Source organism: Leptidea sinapis, chromosome 2 (assembly GCF_905404315.1).
Source record: "Leptidea sinapis chromosome 2, ilLepSina1.1, whole genome shotgun sequence".
Classification (NCBI taxonomy): Eukaryota; Metazoa; Arthropoda; class Insecta; order Lepidoptera; family Pieridae; genus Leptidea; species Leptidea sinapis.
The window spans coordinates 20,663,565-20,685,320 of NC_066266.1; the positions used below are offsets into that span (position 1 = coordinate 20,663,565).

Below are 21,756 nucleotides of genomic sequence, written 5' to 3' on the forward strand. Positions count from 1 at the left end.
AAAAGTGTGTTTATATTATTTTAATACTGCAATAAATCGTAGTTTATTTATTAATAATAATATCCTAGCGATGCTTGTTTTGCACACCGTACCAAAGCGATGATGTGACGTCATCGACGTAAGGCCCACAGATAATGTAACCTGGTAGTAATTTGTTTTGAGAAGTAATTAAATGTTAGGAATTATAGAATAAGGTAAGCCACAAAAAAACGGCATTTGTATAATTTGGTTAGCATTTTTTTTATGGAATAGGAGGACAAACGAGCGTACGGGTCACCTGGTTAAGTGATCACCGCCGCCCACATACTCTTGCAACACCAGAGGAATCACAAGAGCGTTGCCGGCCTTTAAGGAAGGTGTACGCGCTTGTTTTGAAGGTACCCATGTCGTCAAATCGTCGCATACAAAGATTTTGTTAAAGAACACAAAAATAGCAATACTATGCTTACCATTTAAATAACACCCATTTCTTTTATCAGTAATAAAGTGGCCAATCAGAGCAATATCTTTTATACAACGGATTTTAACGAAATGACAGAACAGACATTGTGTGGGTTTATCTTGATGTTTGAGTGAGAATATATTGCTTTGTTTACGTCGAAAGTTCGATGGCCCTGGTATGTTCGGCTAATGATTATATAACGGATTTTATTCTGAGCTGTTTGTGTATTTAGATGCGGAATAAGCTATCGTAGGCCAATCCCACTTCTGACTTATGGGATGGATTATGATGATTTTCGATATTTTTTGGTTGTTTTTTTTTTTTAATAATATTTATATATCCGTCTATTGAAACTAATGCGACAGGGCCTATTAGGAAGGTGTACTTGCTTTTTTAGCGCCAAATGAGATGACAATAAAACACGGTAGCTGGCGTTAATTTGGTTTATTACTGGTAACAAATAGATTGTGTACGTTATGTAGGTACACAAGAAATTCTTTTTTTGTTTTTATGAAAATATGGGACGTGACGAGCAGGACGTTCATAATAATAATTATAATATAATAAATAATAATATATCTTTATTTAATTCCACACTAGTTACATAAAAAGTAACAGAAAATTTTTTAGTTTAATATTTTACAATTATATTACTAATTAACTTAAATCTACTACTAATCCACTTTAATCTCCTTCTAATGTGGACCCCCTCAGGGTAAAAGCCTCCTCCAAAGAATTCAATTTTTCTCTATTTTGAGCAATGGTCATCCAGTAACGGTATCCAGTATCCAGGACGTTCAGCTGATGGTAATTGACACGCCCTGCCCATGACAATGCAGTGCCGCTCAGGATTCTTGAAATACCCTAAAAATTCTGAGCGGCACTACAAGTGCGCTCGTCACCTTGAGACATAAGATGTTAAGTCTCATTTGCCCAGCAACTTCCACTAGCTACGGCGCCCTTCAGACCGAAACACAGTAATGGTTACACATTACTGCTTCACGGCAGAAACAGGCGCCGTTGTGGTACCCATAATCTAGCCAGCTTCCTGTGCAAAAGGAGCCTCCTACTGGTAAATCAGAGTTCCAACTACACGCGTTTTAATCCTTTAATAGGTGTTTTATTTTAATGTTAATGAAGGAAATACTAGTTATTTTATACTTCTGTGTTTTTCAGTACAAAAAAAAATACTTCTTCTTTTTTAACTATTCTACATCGCCCAGTTATTTCTGGCTAAGGTTACTATAACATAAATAACTTTCTTAATGATACCACAGATTGGGAATGGAGTGACCGCCCTCAGGCTATTAAATAATAAGTTTATATTTAATTGTACAGTAACATATTTATTCGATGAAAAAGAAAAAAAAGCCCGCTGAGTTTGTTGCGCCCATTCTTCTCAGGTCTGAGGCATTCATTTTGGAATGGGTGGTAGTTTTTTTGACTTTCAATAAGTGATGTCACATTCTATTTTGAATAAAAATATTTGAATTTGAATTTAAAACAAGTGGTGTATGTTTAATATGGCTTACTGAATGAAGTCCGTTGGTTTTCGAAAACCAGTCAACCTTCATACCGAGGCCCTACATACAAGAATAGTATCATATCTCTATCTACCTTGCCAGAAAACTAATGCACGCCCCTGCAAAGGAGCCTCCCACTGGTAGCATGTACGAATGTGGTGTCTGGTTGCAGTTGCCGATTCACCCTCTGCTCGCGCAGGCCCGACAATGTTGAGATCGGGCGCGGGTCACCCGGATGCAGCGCCTTCGCCAGGCGAGAGCCGGCTGCGAGATCTCTACGTCACACTGAACGAGTACCTCATGGTGGAGACCAAGTTCCAGCCGAAGCTGTGTCTGCCGCAAGACTCTGAGGTACGTAACACAATTGACTATCATCAGCCGGAAGATGTCCACTGCTAGACAAAGTTCTCCCCCAATGATCCTAAGTCCAACCTATTCCGGCGATCTTGACCAGATCGTCGGCCTACCAACGACGACCTGTATAGCCGAGTGGTTAGCGATCCTACCTACTAAGCTAGAGGTCCCGGGTTCGAATCCCGGTAGGTGCAAGCATTTATATGATGAATATGGATGTTTGTTTCCGAGTCATGGGTGTTTAAATGTGTTTATGTATGTTTATATGAATTTATGTATGTTTAAGTAAGTATATTGTATTAAATATATCGTTGTCTTGTAACCCATAACACAGGCTATAATTATATGCTTAACTTGGGGCAAGATAATTTGTGTAAAAAGTGTGTCAATATAAAAAAAAAAAAACCAACACTACGTCTTCCGATACGTGGTCGCCTTTCAAGGACTTTACTGCCCCAACGGCCATCTGGCCGTCGAACTATGTGCCCTGCCCACTGCCACTTCAGTTTCGCAATCATTTGGGCTGTGTCAGGCAACATTCGGGAAATACCACAGTGTCTGATGACGGGGGTTTTCAATCAATGTGTGTTGCCAGTGATGACTTACGGTACGCAGGCAATGGAGACGGCTATAGTCGGACTTTACCTCCGAGATCGACTCAAAACTTGAGTATCATATTCCTTTCTAAATATTTATTTGAATTTTTGAAGTGAACAACTTCTTCTCGAAAGCTAAACTGCTTCGTTAAGTTACGCGTTACGGCGCTGGTCTTATATTTATATCTTTATTCATTAGATAATATCGCTTTTTACACGCTTTTTATTAGCTTCACCTGTATGTATGTTTGTTTATAAATATCGAGGACCGATGACAATACATTAATCTGTTAAAATTATTCCATTTTGCAATTTGCAAATTAAAATTTTTGTTAATTTATATAATTTTTTCATTTACCGTCGATAAGGCAGAAATTGATGTTCATTTTAAATTTCAACCATTAGCCTTTCAACCAAAACGTGTTTTTTTAGTTTTTTAAACTATTTTTATTAATTGTGAAAAAATGTTAAATGCCAAATAAGTAACTCAAAGTATTTTTGAAGTGAATAACTTGTTATAGGAGGGTAAATTCGTAACGTAACGCGTTACGGCGCCAGTCTGTCTGTCTTCCCTGTCTCTCACACATACAGCAGCGGTAGGCAGGCACCGCCTGTCTCACTCTAACCAATTGTTACTTTTATAGGATTAAATAATGATACTAATAATGTACATACACAAAATTATAATGTACAAGAATTGTAACTAAAAAAAAATATATATTTTATAATCAATAAAAATATTAGCAAACATACAATTTAAGCAATAACACAAAGCTTTTCTCAAGTTAAATAGTTTTAAAGAAAGAAAGAAAGAAAAACATTTATTTAGACACACGCACAAATAACAAAACAAAAAATGATGTGGTGCCGTGGGACACCAGTTTGGAACGAAGTTCCTTCGGCTAATGTAGAATCGACACAAATTGCAAAAAAAATCGTGCTCAATTAGGTATTATACACTACTCGCTTGTGTATGCGACTGTCGCGCCTGCGCACGTCTCATTTAACGGTTTTATTCCACGCACTTTTTTCCACGGATTTTTTCTTACGATTTTACTATCACATTTTTTTCAGTTCGGTCGCGCAGCAAAATCCCTATCCCCTCCAAGCCTGCCGTAAGGAACTTCGTTCCAAAAACGTGTGGTGTTTAAAAAAGGGGGCCACTCAGCATGTGTTCCAACACAAATGTGTTGCAACGCTGATCTTCTGTGGCCCCCGTGTGACACATGACTTCCAGTGGGACACCTCGCCTTAATTAAACTATCCTAATGACTAAACCTAAAAAACAATTACTACTAAACTTAAAAACTAGAACAAAACATACAGATTATAATAAAGTAATTCAAATTAAAATCATTATACAAGGTACAATGTCACTCTCACATTATTACGTGCTCCTATGCTAATCCTGTACCTGAATAAAAATGAGTAGAATTTTCAAACCAAATAAATGTCAAAATTTAATTAGCAAAAGACAACCCTGACCACTGGAAGAGCGGCAACGTAGCACGCGAGGTGTTTTCTCCATAACCTTCAAGCTTGGCGATCGCAGTAGATGGTGATGATGCTGAAGGTTATCCGTTCTTTGTATCCCTTAGAAGCGACTAACTAACTACTTAAGTCACACGAATTTCATGATTTTTGACCCCCTCCCCCGTCCCAGTCACACATCTGTCAGACCATCCCCCCTACGTCACAATATATTTCTTAATTTAGTATATAGGAAATAAATAGCAATCATAAATGGTAGTTTAATTATAATAATAATCACTTTAGATTTGGATCGCAATGACCTTTAATATGCTTTGCTTTATTTATGTTTCTCCATTTTTAAAATAACGGCCGGATCTGTGAAGTAGGTGGCAGCAAAAGTCGCGCGTGCGTCACTACTCGCTCGTGAGGCCCTACTGGCTGGCTTACTGTGTAGAGGCCGCCGCACGTTTTTACGATTTCGATACCTACACGGAGAGTGAGACAGGCCTGCTAGAATTGCACGAATTCCACCTTCGCACGACACGCCACAAGTTAGGATATCATCGCCACCATCTGGATGTTTGGCGGTCCTCAACAGTGCGGTTTCCAAGGAGGTTTCTTCCACGTACTACAAAACTGTGGAATGAACTTCCTTGTGCGGTGTTTCCGGGTCAATACGACATGGGTACCTTCAAAAAAGCGCGTACACCTTCCTTAAAGGCCGGCAACGCTCCTGCGATTCCTCTGGAATTGCAAAAGAATGTGGGCGGCGGTGATCACTTAACACCAGGTGACCCGTACGTTCGTTTGTCCTCCTTGGTCCATAAAAAAAAATTGCTCCTCGCAAAATGTTACAAAATGCGAGTTGCGCTATCGAAATTTCCATATTACTTATTTGAGTACACAATATGCAAATTGTTCTGTTGTTTATATAATAGAGAGTTATATACATCGCGTTGCGTTATCTTTTGCGTAATATGCGTTCAGTGCAAAATACTAAGGAGGTACTAATGACACGCGTGGCTGACTTTTTTTTTGTGGAATAGGAGGATAAACGCCTACGGATCACCAGGGTGTTAAGTGATCGCCGCCGCCCACATTCTCCTGCAAAGGAAGAGGCTTTTTTTAAAGGTACCCATGTCGTATCGTCCCGGAAACACCGCACAAGGAAGCTCATTCCACAGCTTTGTAGTACGTGAAAGAAAGCTCCTTGAAAGCCGCACTGTGAAGGACCGCCACGCATCCAGATGGTGGGGATGATATCCGAACATGTGGCGTGTCGTGCGAAGGTGGAATTCGGCGGCAGGTATCAGGTGAAACAGCTCTTCGGAACACTCCCCTTGATAAATGCGGTAGAAGACACACAATGAAGCGATGTCTCTACGCAACGCCAAGTGATCCAACCGTTCACAGAGCACTGGGTCGCCGACTGTTTACGATTTGTCAAACAAAATCGGTTACATTAGCAAATGATTCGCTTTTCTTTTCTATCTTGCTGTACTCCGGTGCAGTGTATATGAACTGTAAATTTCGCTAGTCGCGTTTCTTCTGTGAGGTATGATCTCACTATCGCATTTAACCCGGGCGTAGTTTTATACAGGTTGGTTATACAAATGATTTAAGTTTTCTTTAGTGTTTATTCCGCCAATATTTGTTTTTAAACAATTAATTGTTTGTTTAACAATTATGTTAAAAAATTTAATTGTTTAAAAATAAATATGGGCGGTTAATTCCGCCAATATTTGTTTTTACTAAAGAATACTTAAATCATTTATATAATTATGGATTTCCGCAAAGTAACGCCTACTTCATTAAATTTGCTTTATACAGTGTGTAAGACTACTACTTACATCCTCAAAGTGGGTGTTGCATTTGAACCATTTTTCTGGATATATTGGCACGGTAAATTTAAAATAAAATTGTTTTTTTTTTTAGAATATAAAAGCAATGTAATCCATTTTTTTTATCATAACTATCTAATTATCATTATTAACAGTCCCTAAAATTATTAAAAACCAAAATCAGAAATGTATTTCGTCGCAACAGTTTTATAAACGTTGTACTAGTACCATTGACCCTTATTACGTAGATACCAGTGGGAGGCTCCTTTGCACAGGAAGCCGGCTAGATTATGGGTACCACAACGGCGCCTGTTTCTATCGTGAAGCAGTAATGTGTAAACATTACTGTGTGTCGGTCTGAAGGGCGCCGCAGCTAGTGAAATTACTGGGCAAATGAGACAACATAGGGGCCTGGTCGATGCGCATGTTTGTGTGAGTGTGTCATTTCGAACGTTTGTAGGTAGTTTCCGTACTGGTACATATGTCTACTGTGTCTGTAGATAGTATATTGGACGGGACGTTATGCGGCTTACTTACCGTGTTTCGACAGAGTCCTGTCACAAAGTGTATTATTAATTGTAATTCGCACAGCGTGTCAACATATCGCGAAGGTTACTACGCGACGGTAGGCACGCACAGACGTGACACGCAAACATAATATTATGTACATATTCAAGTGAAAGTTTACCGCGCCGCTGGAGGTCAACGATGCGCGACTAACTGTTATATCAAAATGTATTTATGCAAAAGTTATGGTAACTAATATATTTTATGCCATTGTTGAATCAATGAGCTGAAGGACCACCAGATATGATATGGCGTCATAGTATGTATTACATTATTCAAAGGGGGAATCCCATGGAATAGGAGGACAAACGAGCGTACGGATCACCTGGAGTTAAGTGATCACCGCCGCCCACATTCTCTTGCAACACCAGAGGAATCACAAGAGCGTTGCCGGCCTTTAAGGAAGGTGTACGCGCTTTTTTTTTTGAAGGTACCCATGTCGAATCGTCCCGGAAACACCGCACAAGGAAGCTCATTCCACAGCTTTGTAGTACGTGGAAGAAAGCTCCTCGAAAACCGCACTGTGGAGGACCGCCACACATTCAGATGGTGGGGATGATATCCTAACTTGTGGCGTGTCGTGCGAATGTGGAATTCGGCGGCAGGAATCAGGTTAAACAGCTCTTCGGAACACTCCCCGTGATAAATGCGGTAGAAGACACACAATGAAGCGCGCGACGTCTCTACGCAACGCCAAGTGATCCAGCCGTTCACAGAGCACTGGGTCCACGACAATTCGAGCTGCTCTGCGTTGCACGCGGTCAAATGGATCAAGCTGATACTGTGGTGCGCCAGACCAGAGATGTCAGAAATACTTCATGTGCGGCCGGACCTGCGCTTTGTACAGCGCTAGAATGTGGGCCGGCTTGAAGTACACTCGGAACAGCTCTTCGGAACACTCGCCCATGAAAAAGTATCGCTGCGATATTTTACAATACATACAACAATATGACGATATATTTGAATATTTACGAACCAGTGTAGCCAATTACTAATTACGAAGCGATTTATTTGGTTCAATCGATTTGGAACCGTTTTATAACAATCTATTTGTTACAATATCATTTGTTATAACAACAATAATAATCTTAATATATATAAATTACGTGTCACGTTGTTTGTCCGCGATGGACTCCTAAACTAATGAACGGATTTTAATGGGGATTACTTCATGGAGTGCAGTTTAGTCCAAATTGAGAGATAGGATTGTTTTTATTTCGATTTGGGACCCATAATTATTTTTATTTCCAATATTTGTTTTGTATGGATATATTTTCTATGAGAGAATTTATTGGCGCACGATTTGACAGTTCTGCTGTGAAACAATTTCATTATAACAATAGGGAGCATATTTTACGAAATAATTCATGATGTTATGAAATTGACAATTCATAAAAACAGTATTTTATTTATTATGTACAGAACAACGTCTGTCGAGTCTGCTAGTAATAATATATTTGTAAAACCGATGTTGGTATGCCTGGTATAGATATATCTGGTAGGGCATAGGGACATCATGTAGGCGAACTCTGTAATCACTAATACAGTAAGCTAAAATACTCTTTTTTACACAATACTATTATCATAACCAAACAGCCTATACGGACTATTTACTGTTAATATTTTGATATCCCCAATTATCATTGACCTCTACTATATACCACTGGACTGGCGGCTGTCAAAGTGCTTTTGTGCCTGGTTGATATACGCCATTTTGGCGCTGTTGGCCATGTAGCGAGAGTCTGCGGTACGCAAACTAGTGACAACCTCAGCAAACATCGATAGATGGTGGGAAACTATTTACAAAAAAAATGGGTACTTTATTACGTTGATTCTTGAAGTATAAATAACACGGAAAACAAACGACATTAATTCAAAATGCAAAAATACTTCGGAGTATTGTACGTTCCTTCGCAGCCATTTGTCCCCTTATTCATAATAGTCTGCTAACTTAAAGCATTGCTAATTCCCACTCTGTCTTCTTCTATTGACCTAATTCAGAATGAGAAAAAACACTCCTTAGCGGCTGTTTAAAGCTAGCGGACCATTATGAATAAGAGGATTGGATTTTACGTCGAAATTAGTTCTCTGGGCGCTCGCGAGTGGCGCTTCAAATAGGCAATTTTTAAAAAAAATTTGCTGTCAAACATATGGAACTGTCCTGTCCAGTGGTATTTATATAGGTCAGTGCCAATTACCCAACCCACATTCGGACGTTTCTGAACACTAATGTCATTATGTCATTGTCATGCACAAAACAATATCTTTTTTTAAATATAAAATAAACGATATTCTTTTTTTGAAGTCCGTACTGTTCGGGATGTCTAGAAAAAAAGGAAGAAGTCCGAAGCACCCGGAACCGGCGAGCATGTATGAAAAGAGTAATGAATGTAGAGGAAGTGTGTAAGGTTTGTAAGGATAGAAGCAAATGGCGCTCTGTTGTCTGTGTCTACCCCGTCGGGAACTCTGTGTGTGTGTGTGTTCATCTCGTTCAAGTTCAAATATTATTATTCAAAATAAGATTCAAAATAGCACAAGAATTTCAGCGGGCTGTTTTTTTACATATAAAAATATGGATTACAATATATATTATATATATAGTACAACTAGCTGACCCAGCAAACGTTGTATTGCCGATATTAAAATCGCGATACAAAAGTAACTGTTGGTCGTAGATGGGTGAAAATTTGAAGTTGTATGTATTTTTTAATGCTGACTCATAATCAAACAAATTTTAATACAAATGTCCAAATAATTAAGAAAAAAATTGCGTGGACCACCCTTAACATTTAGGGGGATGAAAAATATTTTTTTCGATTTTCAGACCTACCCAATATGAACTCAAAATTTCATGAGAATCGGTCAAGCCGTTTCGAAGGAATTTAACTACAAACACCGCGACATGAGAATTTTATATATTAGATAAACATTTATAATTTAACAGCCTGAGGGGTGTCCGCTTCATTCCCAGTTTGTGGTATCATTAAGAAAATCGTTTATGTCATAGTAACCTTTACCACACAAACGTTTTTAACAATTCCTTTGAATAACGTTGTATGTACTTTTGTTTTAAACATTTTCTGGGATCTTGTTGTAACAGCATATACATCGCCCCACGAAAGACTTACTAACTCGACTTAACCGAGCAGTAGGCATATGTTCTGTTCCTGGTGTTAACATTATGGTTATGACAGTTTCTAGCAAATTCACTTATGCGCCTTTGAACATATATAACATTATCAAGAATATATTGAGAGGCAACAGTCAAGATGTTATATTCCTTGAATTTTGCTCTCAATATTCTTCTTTTCCTATATTTGGATATTTGGTTTCAGGTGGGCGAGGTGACGATTGGTGCCAGAGACGGTGCTGCTCATGTGCTGAGGAGTCTGAAGCTCTGGTTCGACCTTCCGACTGACGTCCTCATCGGAGCAATCAGCCTGTTTGATCGGTGAGTTATCCGCAGCTAACAGGAAGGAAAAACAGGCTACATATTGCATTTACGGTGTTTAACTCGAATGAACACTGTTGTTTTAATATTATTGAAACAAAAAGCAAAATGCATCCTACGGAAAATGTAGCTATGTCATGTGTATAAAAATATTTAATAAACTCCCTCCAAGCTTACGCGTATTACCCGTCCAACGATTTAAAAATGATCTTTTTACATGGCTTATAGATAAATGTTGCATTCCATAAATGAAATGTTGACACATTAGGTTAAATTAAATTGACTTTAAAATATATATTAATTCTAGTCTTTAAATAATGACATTTAAAAATAATAATTATAATTTAAATTAACCTATGTGCTTAAAATATAGAGTTTATTAATGTTAATTATAATAATAACTAGAATTTTGTTTATAATAATTTTGCTTGCCAGAAATGGCCGATAACATTGATACATTAAAACTATGTATCTACACCCATTGTTACATGTTTTCTAGCAAAAAAAGGATTTATTTATTTATAAAATTTATTGAAGTAGGCGTTACTTTGCGGAAATCCATAATTAAACAAATGATTTAAGTTTTCTTTAGTGTTAATTCCGCCAATATTTGTTTTTAAACAATTCGACACGTGTTTCGCCTCTACACGAGACATCCTCAGGACGTGTTGTCTCGCCAAAATCTGGCACGAGACTGAGTAAATAAAACTTAAATCATTTGTACAATTATTGAAACAACTACTTTAGTTCGCATTTAACTGTGTAACCGATTACTTTGCCCTGTGCTTCCCCGGGGCATATAAAGAAAAGAGAATTCTGAGGTTACTTAAGGGCATTTAACAGTGGGAGGCTCCTTTGCCCAGGATGCCGGCTAGATTACAGGCTACAGGGTACCACAACCGCGCCTTTCTGTCGTGAAGCATTATTGTGCTTCGGTCTGAAGACTTAAATCCAGAAAAACGTTCCAAACCACAATAATGTCGAAATTGATTTAAGAACACAAAACTGGTCACGTGATTCATATTAACAGACTGACAAAAAATGGCAGCCCTCTTATCACTCTTTAAATGACATCATGACTTAGTAGCTCAACCGACTTGACTGTACAATATTGTATATTTTTATTGAAAAGAGCGCAAAAAAAAAAAAGAATGCTATGAGAGTTTCTTGCGCCGCTTCTTCTCTCTCAGAGCGCCATTTGTTTCCGAAGCGGTAGTAGTATCTAGTAGGATTCTAAAGGAATCAATTTTGAGAAAATAAATGCCTTTTATCCCACATGTATGGAATTCACTAATATATATTAAACTTTAAACACGAATTCCTTCAAATGTGATGTTTGTGTCTTGGAACGTCTTTCAGGAACTATGGCAATTAATTAAATAGTAATAATTAACTTAGATTAATATATGTGAAATGTTTTGCAGGTTTCTGACCAAGATGAAGGTGAGGCCATGCCACGTGCCATGCATCACTGTTTCCTGCATGAACATTGCCATCGATGAGCATGCCGAGAGGACCAAGCAGCCCAGGACTGTGTCCATCGAAGAACTGGGTAAGATGACTGGATTTATTGTATTTCCATCCATCATGTTCACGGAGCATACAATACACAAACTTTTTCTTTTTGTTATGAAAATAAGGGATAAGATGAGCAGGAAATGTCGCTCAGGATTCTTGAAAAAACCCAAAAATTCGGTCATCTAACAACAAACAAATTTAAATATTAGTATTGCCTATTCGCAATGGAACTACTTACATACATAGACAGTTAGCCACTATTTTGAGCAATGCACACACACTAACAAAAAGTGTAAGACATGGCTTGTCACGCACAGTAAACTAATATTCCTGCTATCTGTTGTCTTTTTTTTATCAAAATAAGGGACGCACGAGCAGGACGTTCAGTTGATGGTAATTGATACGCCCTGCATTATAATGCAGTGCCGCTCAGGATTCTTGAAAAACTTCAAAAATTCTGAGTGGCACTACAACTGCACTCGTCACCTTGAGACATGAGATGTTAAGTCTCATTTGCCCAGTAATTTCATTAGCTACGGCGCCTTCTTACTGCTTCACGGCAGAAGCGGCATCCTGTGGAAAGGAGCCTCCCACTGGTATCATAAGGAGTATGAAACATAGATGTTGGCCGATTCTCAGACCTACCCACCCGATCTCAGCTTATGACTGTATGAATGTTAATTAAAATAAATAAAATAAAATAGCCTTTATTGCTGGTTTTCCTTACAATTATTAGTATATACATGCCTACTTCCTAAACACTTAATTGATTTAATCTATTCTATTATTTGAACTATCGGCAACTGAATGTTTGTATAGGACAGTTGGCTATCGACGAAGGCCTCCTTTAAAGATTTCCACGTATTCCTCGTAGTCTCTCGCTAAACAGGTCCATATCGGACCAGCCACTTTCTTGGAGTCATCTTCCTATCTTTTGCTTTGTCTGCCTCTATTTCTATTGCCATCTCTTGGGTACCATTCTGTTATTAACTTAGTCCATTTTTCTTTACTGTCTGGTAACATTATTATCATTATTTATAATAGACTAAGCAGCTTTCGCTGATATATCATTTGCCATATCTATCCAAATGTTTGTCCAGTCTATTCTTAAACTGATTAACAGATTTTGATTTAACCACATCCTTGGGCAATCTATTCCATATATTAACGACTCTGTTAGTCAGAAAGTGTTTCAATGGATTTGATGATACTAATTGATATTCTAGTTTCATATCACGTCCCCTTAGTCTAGGATTGCTCTTCCTTGGAAGTATGCTCTCAAAATTATGTTTTAATTAGATTGCCTCTTTCTCGTCTGCTTTTGAGGGTGCTGAGTCCAAGCTGTGTAAGTCTTTGTTCATATGTAAGATTTTTCAGTTCCCTAGGCAACTTAGTGGCTCGCCTGTATACCCTTTCCAACAATTCTATATTCTTAACAAAATATGGATTCCAGACCTGAAATGAATACTCCAGTAATGGTCTGATATAACGTCTAACATATGTCCCGTCCAACGCCATTTAAGCTGTCTGTATGCAGTGTGTGCGTTTTTGTATTTTGTTTTCGTTTTTATTGCTTATAATTTTACTTTATCAATTCTTTTTATACCTAAAATACTCCTCTCCATTCCATTTGGGCAAACTTTTAATTTAGTTTCTTGTAATTCTGTGATGTTAATAATTGTTGATGTATTTGTTTGACAGTGTCGGTGTCCCAGTCTACTTGCACTGTGGGTGATGTTCAGCGTATGTCCCGCGTGGTGGCTGAGAAGTTGTCCCTGGCCGGGGGCGGAGCCCTACACGTGGCACACTGGCTGCGACTGTTCGCCGAGTTACTCCACGCGCATTGCTCTGCCGAGAACGTACTACCCGTGAGTTCTTATTTTAATAACACATTATTTTTTATGGAAAAAGGATTATAAACGAGCGTACGGGTCACCCGGAAGAAACCCTTAGAACTCACCATAGTTTAGTTCCCGTCCAAGTCGAGGTGAAAAATTATAGATTCTCCCCAATCTGGGGGAGAAATAGCTTTCCTTTGAGTTGGCAGCCTGGTCAATTTTAACTGGAACATTCATTCTTTTTTTTAATGTAAAGGCAGGACAAACGAGCGTACTTGCTGTTAAGTGATCACCGCCGCGCACATTCTCTTGCAACTCCAGAGGAATCACAGGAGCGTTGCCGGCCTGTTGTTCTTGCGCCCGTTCTTCTCGGGTCTGCGACATACTTTTCCTAATGGGTGGTAGTTTTTGAATTTCGGTATGTGCTACTTTTCCCTTGTTTGAATAAAATTATTTGAATTTGAAATTTTTAAATGAGGCCTTAATTGCCAAAGGTAATAATAATAATAAATATAAAACAAAAAGAAAGGCTTTTATTCATAATTAATATAATTAAATTAAACTTAATTTAGAAATAAAAAGAATTTTATTGTTAGTAAACTTAGTACTTAGTATTGTTAGTAAACAAGCCTAATAGTACAAGCATTAAAAAAGAGAAAAAGTTTTATATTAACAAGTTTTTTATCTATTTCTTAATAATTAATTTTTTAATTAGTAGTTGGGCTCCTCTTTGGGTGAAGGCATCCTCCATTTTCTTCCACACTATACAGTCTTTGCCCAATACTAGCCAGTCTTTTCCAGAGTATTCTATCACATCATCAGCCCACCTCTTACCCGGTCTTCCAACTTTTCTAATGCCCACCGGCCCTTTCCATTTCGTTGTATGTATCGTCCATCCCTTGTCTGTGAGTCGTGATATATGACCGGCCCATTCCCATTTTAGTTTTAATGAGTGGAAACTAATTAATAATTGGTTTTATTTGCAGACTTGGTCCGAAGAGAAACTGCTGAAGCTGGTTGAGATAGCAGTCTGTGACGCTGCATGTGTCAACTGTCGCTGCAGTGAACTGGCTCTTGTCATACTGTACCATCAGATCGGTGAGTTTTACCATCATTCTTATTATGATAGGTGCGAGACTCTTTTGCACAGGATCCCGGCTTGATTATTGGTACCACAACGGCGCCTATTTTGCCGTGAAGCGGCAATGTGTAAGGATTATTGTCTTTCGGTCTGAAGGGCGCCTTAGCTAGTGAAATTACTGGGCAAATGAGACTTAACATTTTATGTCTCAACGTGACGAGCGCAAGAGTTTTTGGGTTTTTCAATAATCCTTAGAGGCACTGCATTGTGATGGGCAGGGTGTATCAATTACCAACAGCTGAATGTCCTGCTCGTCTCGTCCCTTAGTTTCATAAAAAAGTTTGTACACAAGAGAAGGAAAAACAAGCGTACGGGTCACCCGGTGTTAAGTGATCACCTCCCACATTCTCTTGCAACATCAGAGGAACCACAGGAGCGTCGCCGGCCATTATGGAAGGTGACGCGCATTTTTTGAAGCTCATTCTACAGCTTTGTAGTACGTGGAAGAAACTACCTTGAAAACCGCACTGTGGAGTGGAGTGTTAAATAGAAACTAAGTTGATTATATAGTAACATGACCTGTATAGCCGAGTGGTTAGCGATCCTACCTACTAAGCTAGAGGTCCCGGGTTCAAATCCCGGTAGGTGCAAGCATTTATATGATGAATATGGATGTTTGTTTCAGAGAGTCATGGATGTTTATATGTATTTATGTATGTTTAAGTAAGTTTATTGTATTAAATATATCATTGTTTTGTAACCCATAACACAGACTATATATGCTTAATTTGGGGCAAGATAATTTGTGTGAAAAGTGTGTCAATATTATAGTGTTTTTTGTGTTGAAGACTAGTTTCTCTTCAAAGTTTTTGTCACTTTCAGAGCTGGAGTTAGTGGAGTTGAGTAGGGAAGGCAAGCCAGTGCCGGACGAAGCCTACTATCTGTACGAGATAGCGGCGCACATTCAGGCGTATTGCAACGTGAGTATTAACTGAGCTATTTAACAAAAATGTGGGCTTGAACCCTTTGCCTCTCCTAAAGTAATGCATGAAGAAACCAAAAAAAAAACGCACTGCCTTTAAAGTGAAACCTGCATTATGCGTGAACCTCTTAACTGCATATGAAGTCCTGGTACATGTTGCTAGGATGACACATGATTTCAACCGCTATGTATACATTACTATCACCGTTACTATACTTATGTTCTCCTGGTGTCTATGTTTAGTATTACGCCTTGCGCATGAATTAACTTGATGTCGGGTTAGTTAATATCTTAGAATTTATGACTAGATAGTTTCCTCTTCCTGCTAGACTGGACTAGAGTAGTGGGAGGCTCCTTTCCACAGGACGCCGGCTAGATTATGATGTAAGCATTACTGTGTTTCGGTCTTAAGGGTGCCGTAGCTAATGAAATTACTGGCAAAATGAGACTTAACATCTTATGTCTCAAACTGACGAACGCAGTTGTAGTGCCGCTCAGAATTTTCGGGGTTTTTCAAGAATCCTGAGCGGCACTGCATTGTAATGGGCAGGGCGTATCAATTGCCATCAGCACAACGTCCTGCTCATCCCTTATTTTGATAAAAAAAAGACTACAGATAGCACTAATTTTACTTTAGTGTGCGTGAAAAGCTACGTCTTACACTCGCGATTTGTATGACCATTTGTGTTATTGTGCGTGCATTGCTAAAAATAGAGGTTAGCTAACCATCTAAGTAGTTCCTTTGCTAACATTTATTTAATCTTGTGCACAGTTGTACATACTAACAAAGAGTTAATAAAAAAAACACACGCAAACACATACACACACACACACACACACACATACCTCTTTTTAGTGAGTTTGCAAATTATGTTTAATAATGTATAGTTTTTCGGAAGTACCTAGCCTCTGCAACTCAGGGTATCCTATCGCAGATACAGATATAGATAAACATTTTGTACCACATATTATTAGTTGAATAAAGGATTATTATTATTATTATTGTTAATAAGTAATACATAATAGCTTTAAGGGTAAATATATACACTTCTACAATAAAGTCCCAGCCACTGTTCAGGCATTATCTATAAATAAATTTAAATGTTTTATAAAAAAATGGCTCTGTCGTAAATCCTATTACTCCACTGCTGAATATCTAAATGATCGGACAGCCTGGGACTAGATTGTGATTATTTTATAGCGATAGAAATGACTGTACAATATTGTATATTTTTATTGAAAAGAGCGCAAAAAAAAGAATTCTGAGAGAGTTTCTTGCGCCGCTCCTTCTCTCTCAGAGCGCCATTTGTTTCCGAAGCGGTAGTAGTAACTAGTATAAGAAATGACATCAACAAGGATTCTAAAGGAATCAATTTTGAGAAAATAAATGCCTTTTTATGCCTTTTTTTTGTAATATTTGTAATTGTTTGTTGTCAGATGACCGATGGCGGACTGGTGTCGACTCGTGAGCGACTTCGAGCGGTGCTGGCTCGCTACGAGGACCGACAGGCCGCCAGAACTCGCCAGCGGCTCGTGTGGCGCCTGTCTGAGAGAACCCTGAAGGTAACTCATGACGCCTCCATCAGATCTTTGTAGGACTCCTTCCGAACTAGATATGATGAATATAACTACTAAATACAACTAATAAATTTAACTAATATTTTAAAATCAACCGTTATATTCAATAAATAAAATTAACAATTACCATTATTGAATAAAAATATCATATTATGAACTTCAATCGATTCAACCTGGGTTTCCGTATTAACATAATTGAATGCTTTGAAATTTCGCCTTTAATGTCTTAGTGTTAAGCAACATTTTCGTACGTTCGTATAGTATTATGCAACCGGACTGAAGTATACCTATAAATAATTTTGTTAGCTTCATTCTATTGTCCTCCTTACTGTAGTCACTATAGTGTTTGATTTGCTTTATGCGATATTTGTATTCGAAACAAAATAAAGCGATATTTTAAACAAATAACTATAGTGCGATTAGTGAGTGACTTGTTTTTATTTTTTTTTATGGAATAGGAGGACAAACGAGCGTACGGGTACACCTAGTGTTAAGTGAACACCGCCGCCCTCATTCTCTTGCAACACCAGAGGAATCACAGAAGCGTTGCCGGCCTTTAAGAAAGGTGTACGCGCTTTTTTTGAAGGTACCCATGTCGTATCGTCCCGGAAACACCGCACAAGGAAGCTTTCCACAGCTTTGTAGTACGTGGAAGAAAGCACCTTGAAAACCGCACCTTTAATTTTATTTTTCAAGTCGTTGTTTCATAAGGATAAGGTAATCGTAAAGCAAGTGTATCTTATAAAATGTTCAAGTATGAAGAAAAGTTCATTTAATTTTATCTCATAACATTTATATTATATGATATAATATGTAACTTTATTAACTATTAACATCAACTAATAACCAAATGTTGTATTAGACAAATAATATTAACTAATATTTTCAACCAATAAAAAAAACGATATAATTTTTTATCGATTAACTAATATAAAATTTCAACATCTATGTTTGTAACCCACAGTGTAACCAGCGGAAATCCTTTTACTATCACTCTGTCTGTTGATTAGTCCTAAGCTACACAAATTAAATTTAAAAATAAAATTTATTTTCTTTAACTTTCACAACACGTTTGTTTTGTACATACTCTGGTATCATGTTGTAAAAGCATGTACATTGCCCAATAAAAGACTTAATAACTCGACTTAACCGAGTAGTAGGTGTAAGAAGTTTATGTTTGTTCCTCGTGTTAACATTATGATTGTCACAGTTTCTAGTAAATTCATTAAATTAAAGCATCAGCACAAATTAAACATTAAAGAGTGGCAATTACTAAATATAATAGTTATTTATGTAACTGTTGTGTAATAAGGGGTATTAAAACACAAATGTGGGTTTATAATAGTATCACATGAGTGTTTTAATACCAAATTATCAACAGTTGCATACAAGACTTTATCTACACCTAGAATATGAATCCTCTAAAAGATTCTGGAACATTTAGCTTACTGCTAACATTAAAACACCAGTCCTAGTAGTAACCTAATATCGTTCATTACTGATTATAAACAAATAAACTATGTATTAATGAAACAATTATTTATTTTAGAAGTAATTTACATTTTGTATAGTGCAATAATTAAAATTAACTCGAATATAATGTTCTTTTGCAGTGTTTAAAATGAATCGCTCATTTTTTGTAAACAAAACAATAAAAATATCGAAGAAAAATGGCGGGGATTCGAATAGCCTACTTTTTTTTACGGCGCGCGACGTTCTGGTAGTAATAAGAATGTGGCTGTCTGTTTGAAACTCTTTGCGCATGAAGGGATTAAAAAAAAACATAGGAGTGTTGTTATGAAATTCAGTACAACATTACAACACTCTTTTGGATGATGTAATGGTTATTAGAACATTGAGTGTTTTAATGTCGGCTTATTGCCGACTAACTAACTGTTTCAGAATCTTTAATAGAGGATTTAAAGCAAGGGTGTAGATAAAAGATGTATACTTATTCGTTATTACAAGTGCTATGTGATGTTATGTGTCACAGGTCCTTCGTCCGACAGACCGTCTGACGTCACTGCTGCCCACCATCGAGGAGCAACACTTCGCCGTCGACGCCACGCCCAGTAGAAACAGGTATTTATGTCCATTCCATCTTTTGACCAGCAATGACACAATATCCTTGGTCCTTCGATCCGGACATATTACTCTAAAACATGGTGTATATAATCTACTCATAAATCACGTCACACGTTATAAAGGATGGGGAAATTGATTTCCGGAAAGAGGTAACCATTCGATTTCACTTTTAATCTAATGAGCCACTTGCCCGTTGCCTCCCTGTAATATTAAAAAAAACTACTAATGAAAAGATCAAGTTTAAATTGTGGTCTCACAGTGTGTTTTATAAAGTGTTTTGGATATGATGTAGTATTTAGTTATGAAATATTTGTGGAAACGAAAATTATCGTTACTTCGAAACTAGTGTGTTTCTATACTGTTATTATTACCAATTAATTATATGTAGTTTACATATAATGTTACCAGTGTTAATGATATAGTTTGAATTATTATTTTATTGTTCTAGATCAGGAAGCGAAAGCGAAGAAACCTCCGATTGGCCGCGCAGTCCCGTGCTGCCAGTTTACTGCGACAACTAGCACCGAAACAACGCTCAAGCCACGCCTTAGTAGAATTAAATTAAAAAAAAAATAGCGTGTACTTTTTATTTGATAATTAAGCGCGTACGCAACCTGACATTCACAATTCAAATATCTGTTTTGACGATGGCAGCACGGCTCCCTCTGCCCTTTGCCTTTCCCATAAAAAAAAAACAAATATCTTATAATTTGACGTTAGTATGACATGTATGTCTAAATTTACCAATTTGCCTTTCTCGGTTCTGACTTACTGTGAGAGACATTAATGAAGACATTTATTTTATTAAATTAACCCCAATAGTGATTAGATGAAAAAATTATGCGATCCTACTTTTGACTGTTCAAAATTCCGTGATACAAGTTTTTATAAGTCTAATTGCTTTTCGAATTCACCGCTTATGTGCTTAGAATTTAGGAATCGGTTTGACATTTCGATAGTATTATGTATAATATTAATAATAATGTGTATATATTTTTTATTGCAAGTGAGGGCAATGGTCGTTTATAGTAATTATTGAAGAGCTTTAATTGTATTTTTTTTAATGGTTTGGAGTCCAATGTAGACGCGGCGCGGTAACTATCGTATATTTTTTTTTGAGCGAGGGTTGCTAATTTTCAAATGACACATTGATCTTATTGCATTTATATCGAGAGTTACAATCCCGCGTCACGAAAAACGAGCATTGCTCTACGAAGTAGCTTTACTGTGATTTTATATTCTAAAAAAAAATATTTAAAAAAAAAAACAATGTTTTTATTCCATATTTCGTAGTTTAAGCTGTACTTAGTGTGAGTGACTTTTATGTCCACCGATTGTAATCTTAAATCGAAATTTTTTAATATAAATTTTTGAACTAGCTCGGCCGGGTTTTAGAATAATTATTATTCGAAAAAGTAATTGATAATTTTTTGTAGTGTTAGACTTAATTATTCGTATAGTATAAATATATAAATAACAAAAAAAAATACATAAATTGATTGAAAAAATAAAAAAAATTGATCTCAATTCATATTGTATAACATTGTGTAATTAGTCACTTTTTTTTCTTGGTGTATGTGTGTAAGTATATCCGTGTATTGTCCGTACGGAAACTTGAATGGTCAGTTAAAAAAAAGTATGTTTTGTAAATATTAATATTCGCGAACGCCTTGTTGATAATATTTTTGAATAAATGTGTGTGTGTGGAATTTCTCGTTGAATATTAATTTTGTTGTCGATTTAAGGTACAAAAATTGAAATAAGTTTAAATGTAAGTTCAATTTGGTTTCAAATTTACGAGGAAAGTTTATTTCATTTATCTGTTCATTTAATAAGTAACAATACTGTCGAGAAATTTTCGCTTTGTAACACTGTTTTATATAAAAATATTATACATAAGAGAATTGTCACAGAGAATCACCAGTTTGTGAAATGTGTTCATAATATAAATAATTTGTGCATTTATGTTTGTAGATGTGTGTGCGCCCGTTCTAATTTTGTGCAGCTATTTTTTAACAGCGATTTCTTTTCCCAAATATATTTTTTTACTAATAGACGTTTTATGATAATTTTAGCAATTTATATTTTTGTTGTAGATAGTAGTTTTCAGTGGTGTAAAATCTTGTTGGTATTTCTTTTTTAAATTAGTTGCGCAATATTGGAACGTGTTTGAATTGTAATGGAAATGTGAACTCGAAATAATAGTAAACGAAATACGACCTTATTTTGCAGTTTTATTCTTATTTTCTATCTTGCACTAGTGGGAGGCTCCTTTGCACAGGATGCCGGCTATATTATGGGTACCACAACAGCGAATATTTCTGCCGTGAAGCAGTAATGTGTAAGCATTACTGTGTTTCGCTCTGAAGGGCTCCATAGCTAGTGAAATTACTGGGGAATGAGACTTAGCATCTTGTCTCAAGCCGA

General features: G+C 37.0%; 1 protein-coding gene across 1 annotated transcript; it reads left to right on the forward strand.

Moving 5' to 3' along the window:
• Nucleotides 1–1,933: 1,933 nt before the first annotated feature.
• LOC126977700 (cyclin G) lies at nucleotides 1,934–21,553 on the forward strand. Its single transcript, XM_050826412.1, has 9 exons — nucleotides 1,934–2,316; nucleotides 10,132–10,247; nucleotides 11,672–11,799; nucleotides 13,467–13,633; nucleotides 14,590–14,701; nucleotides 15,567–15,664; nucleotides 17,104–17,229; nucleotides 19,238–19,326; nucleotides 19,778–21,553. The coding sequence occupies exons 1-9, from the start codon at nucleotides 2,119–2,121 to the stop codon at nucleotides 19,848–19,850; spliced, it is 1,107 nt and encodes a 368-aa protein (XP_050682369.1). The 5' UTR covers nucleotides 1,934–2,118; the 3' UTR covers nucleotides 19,851–21,553.
• Nucleotides 21,554–21,756: the final 203 nt, after the last annotated feature.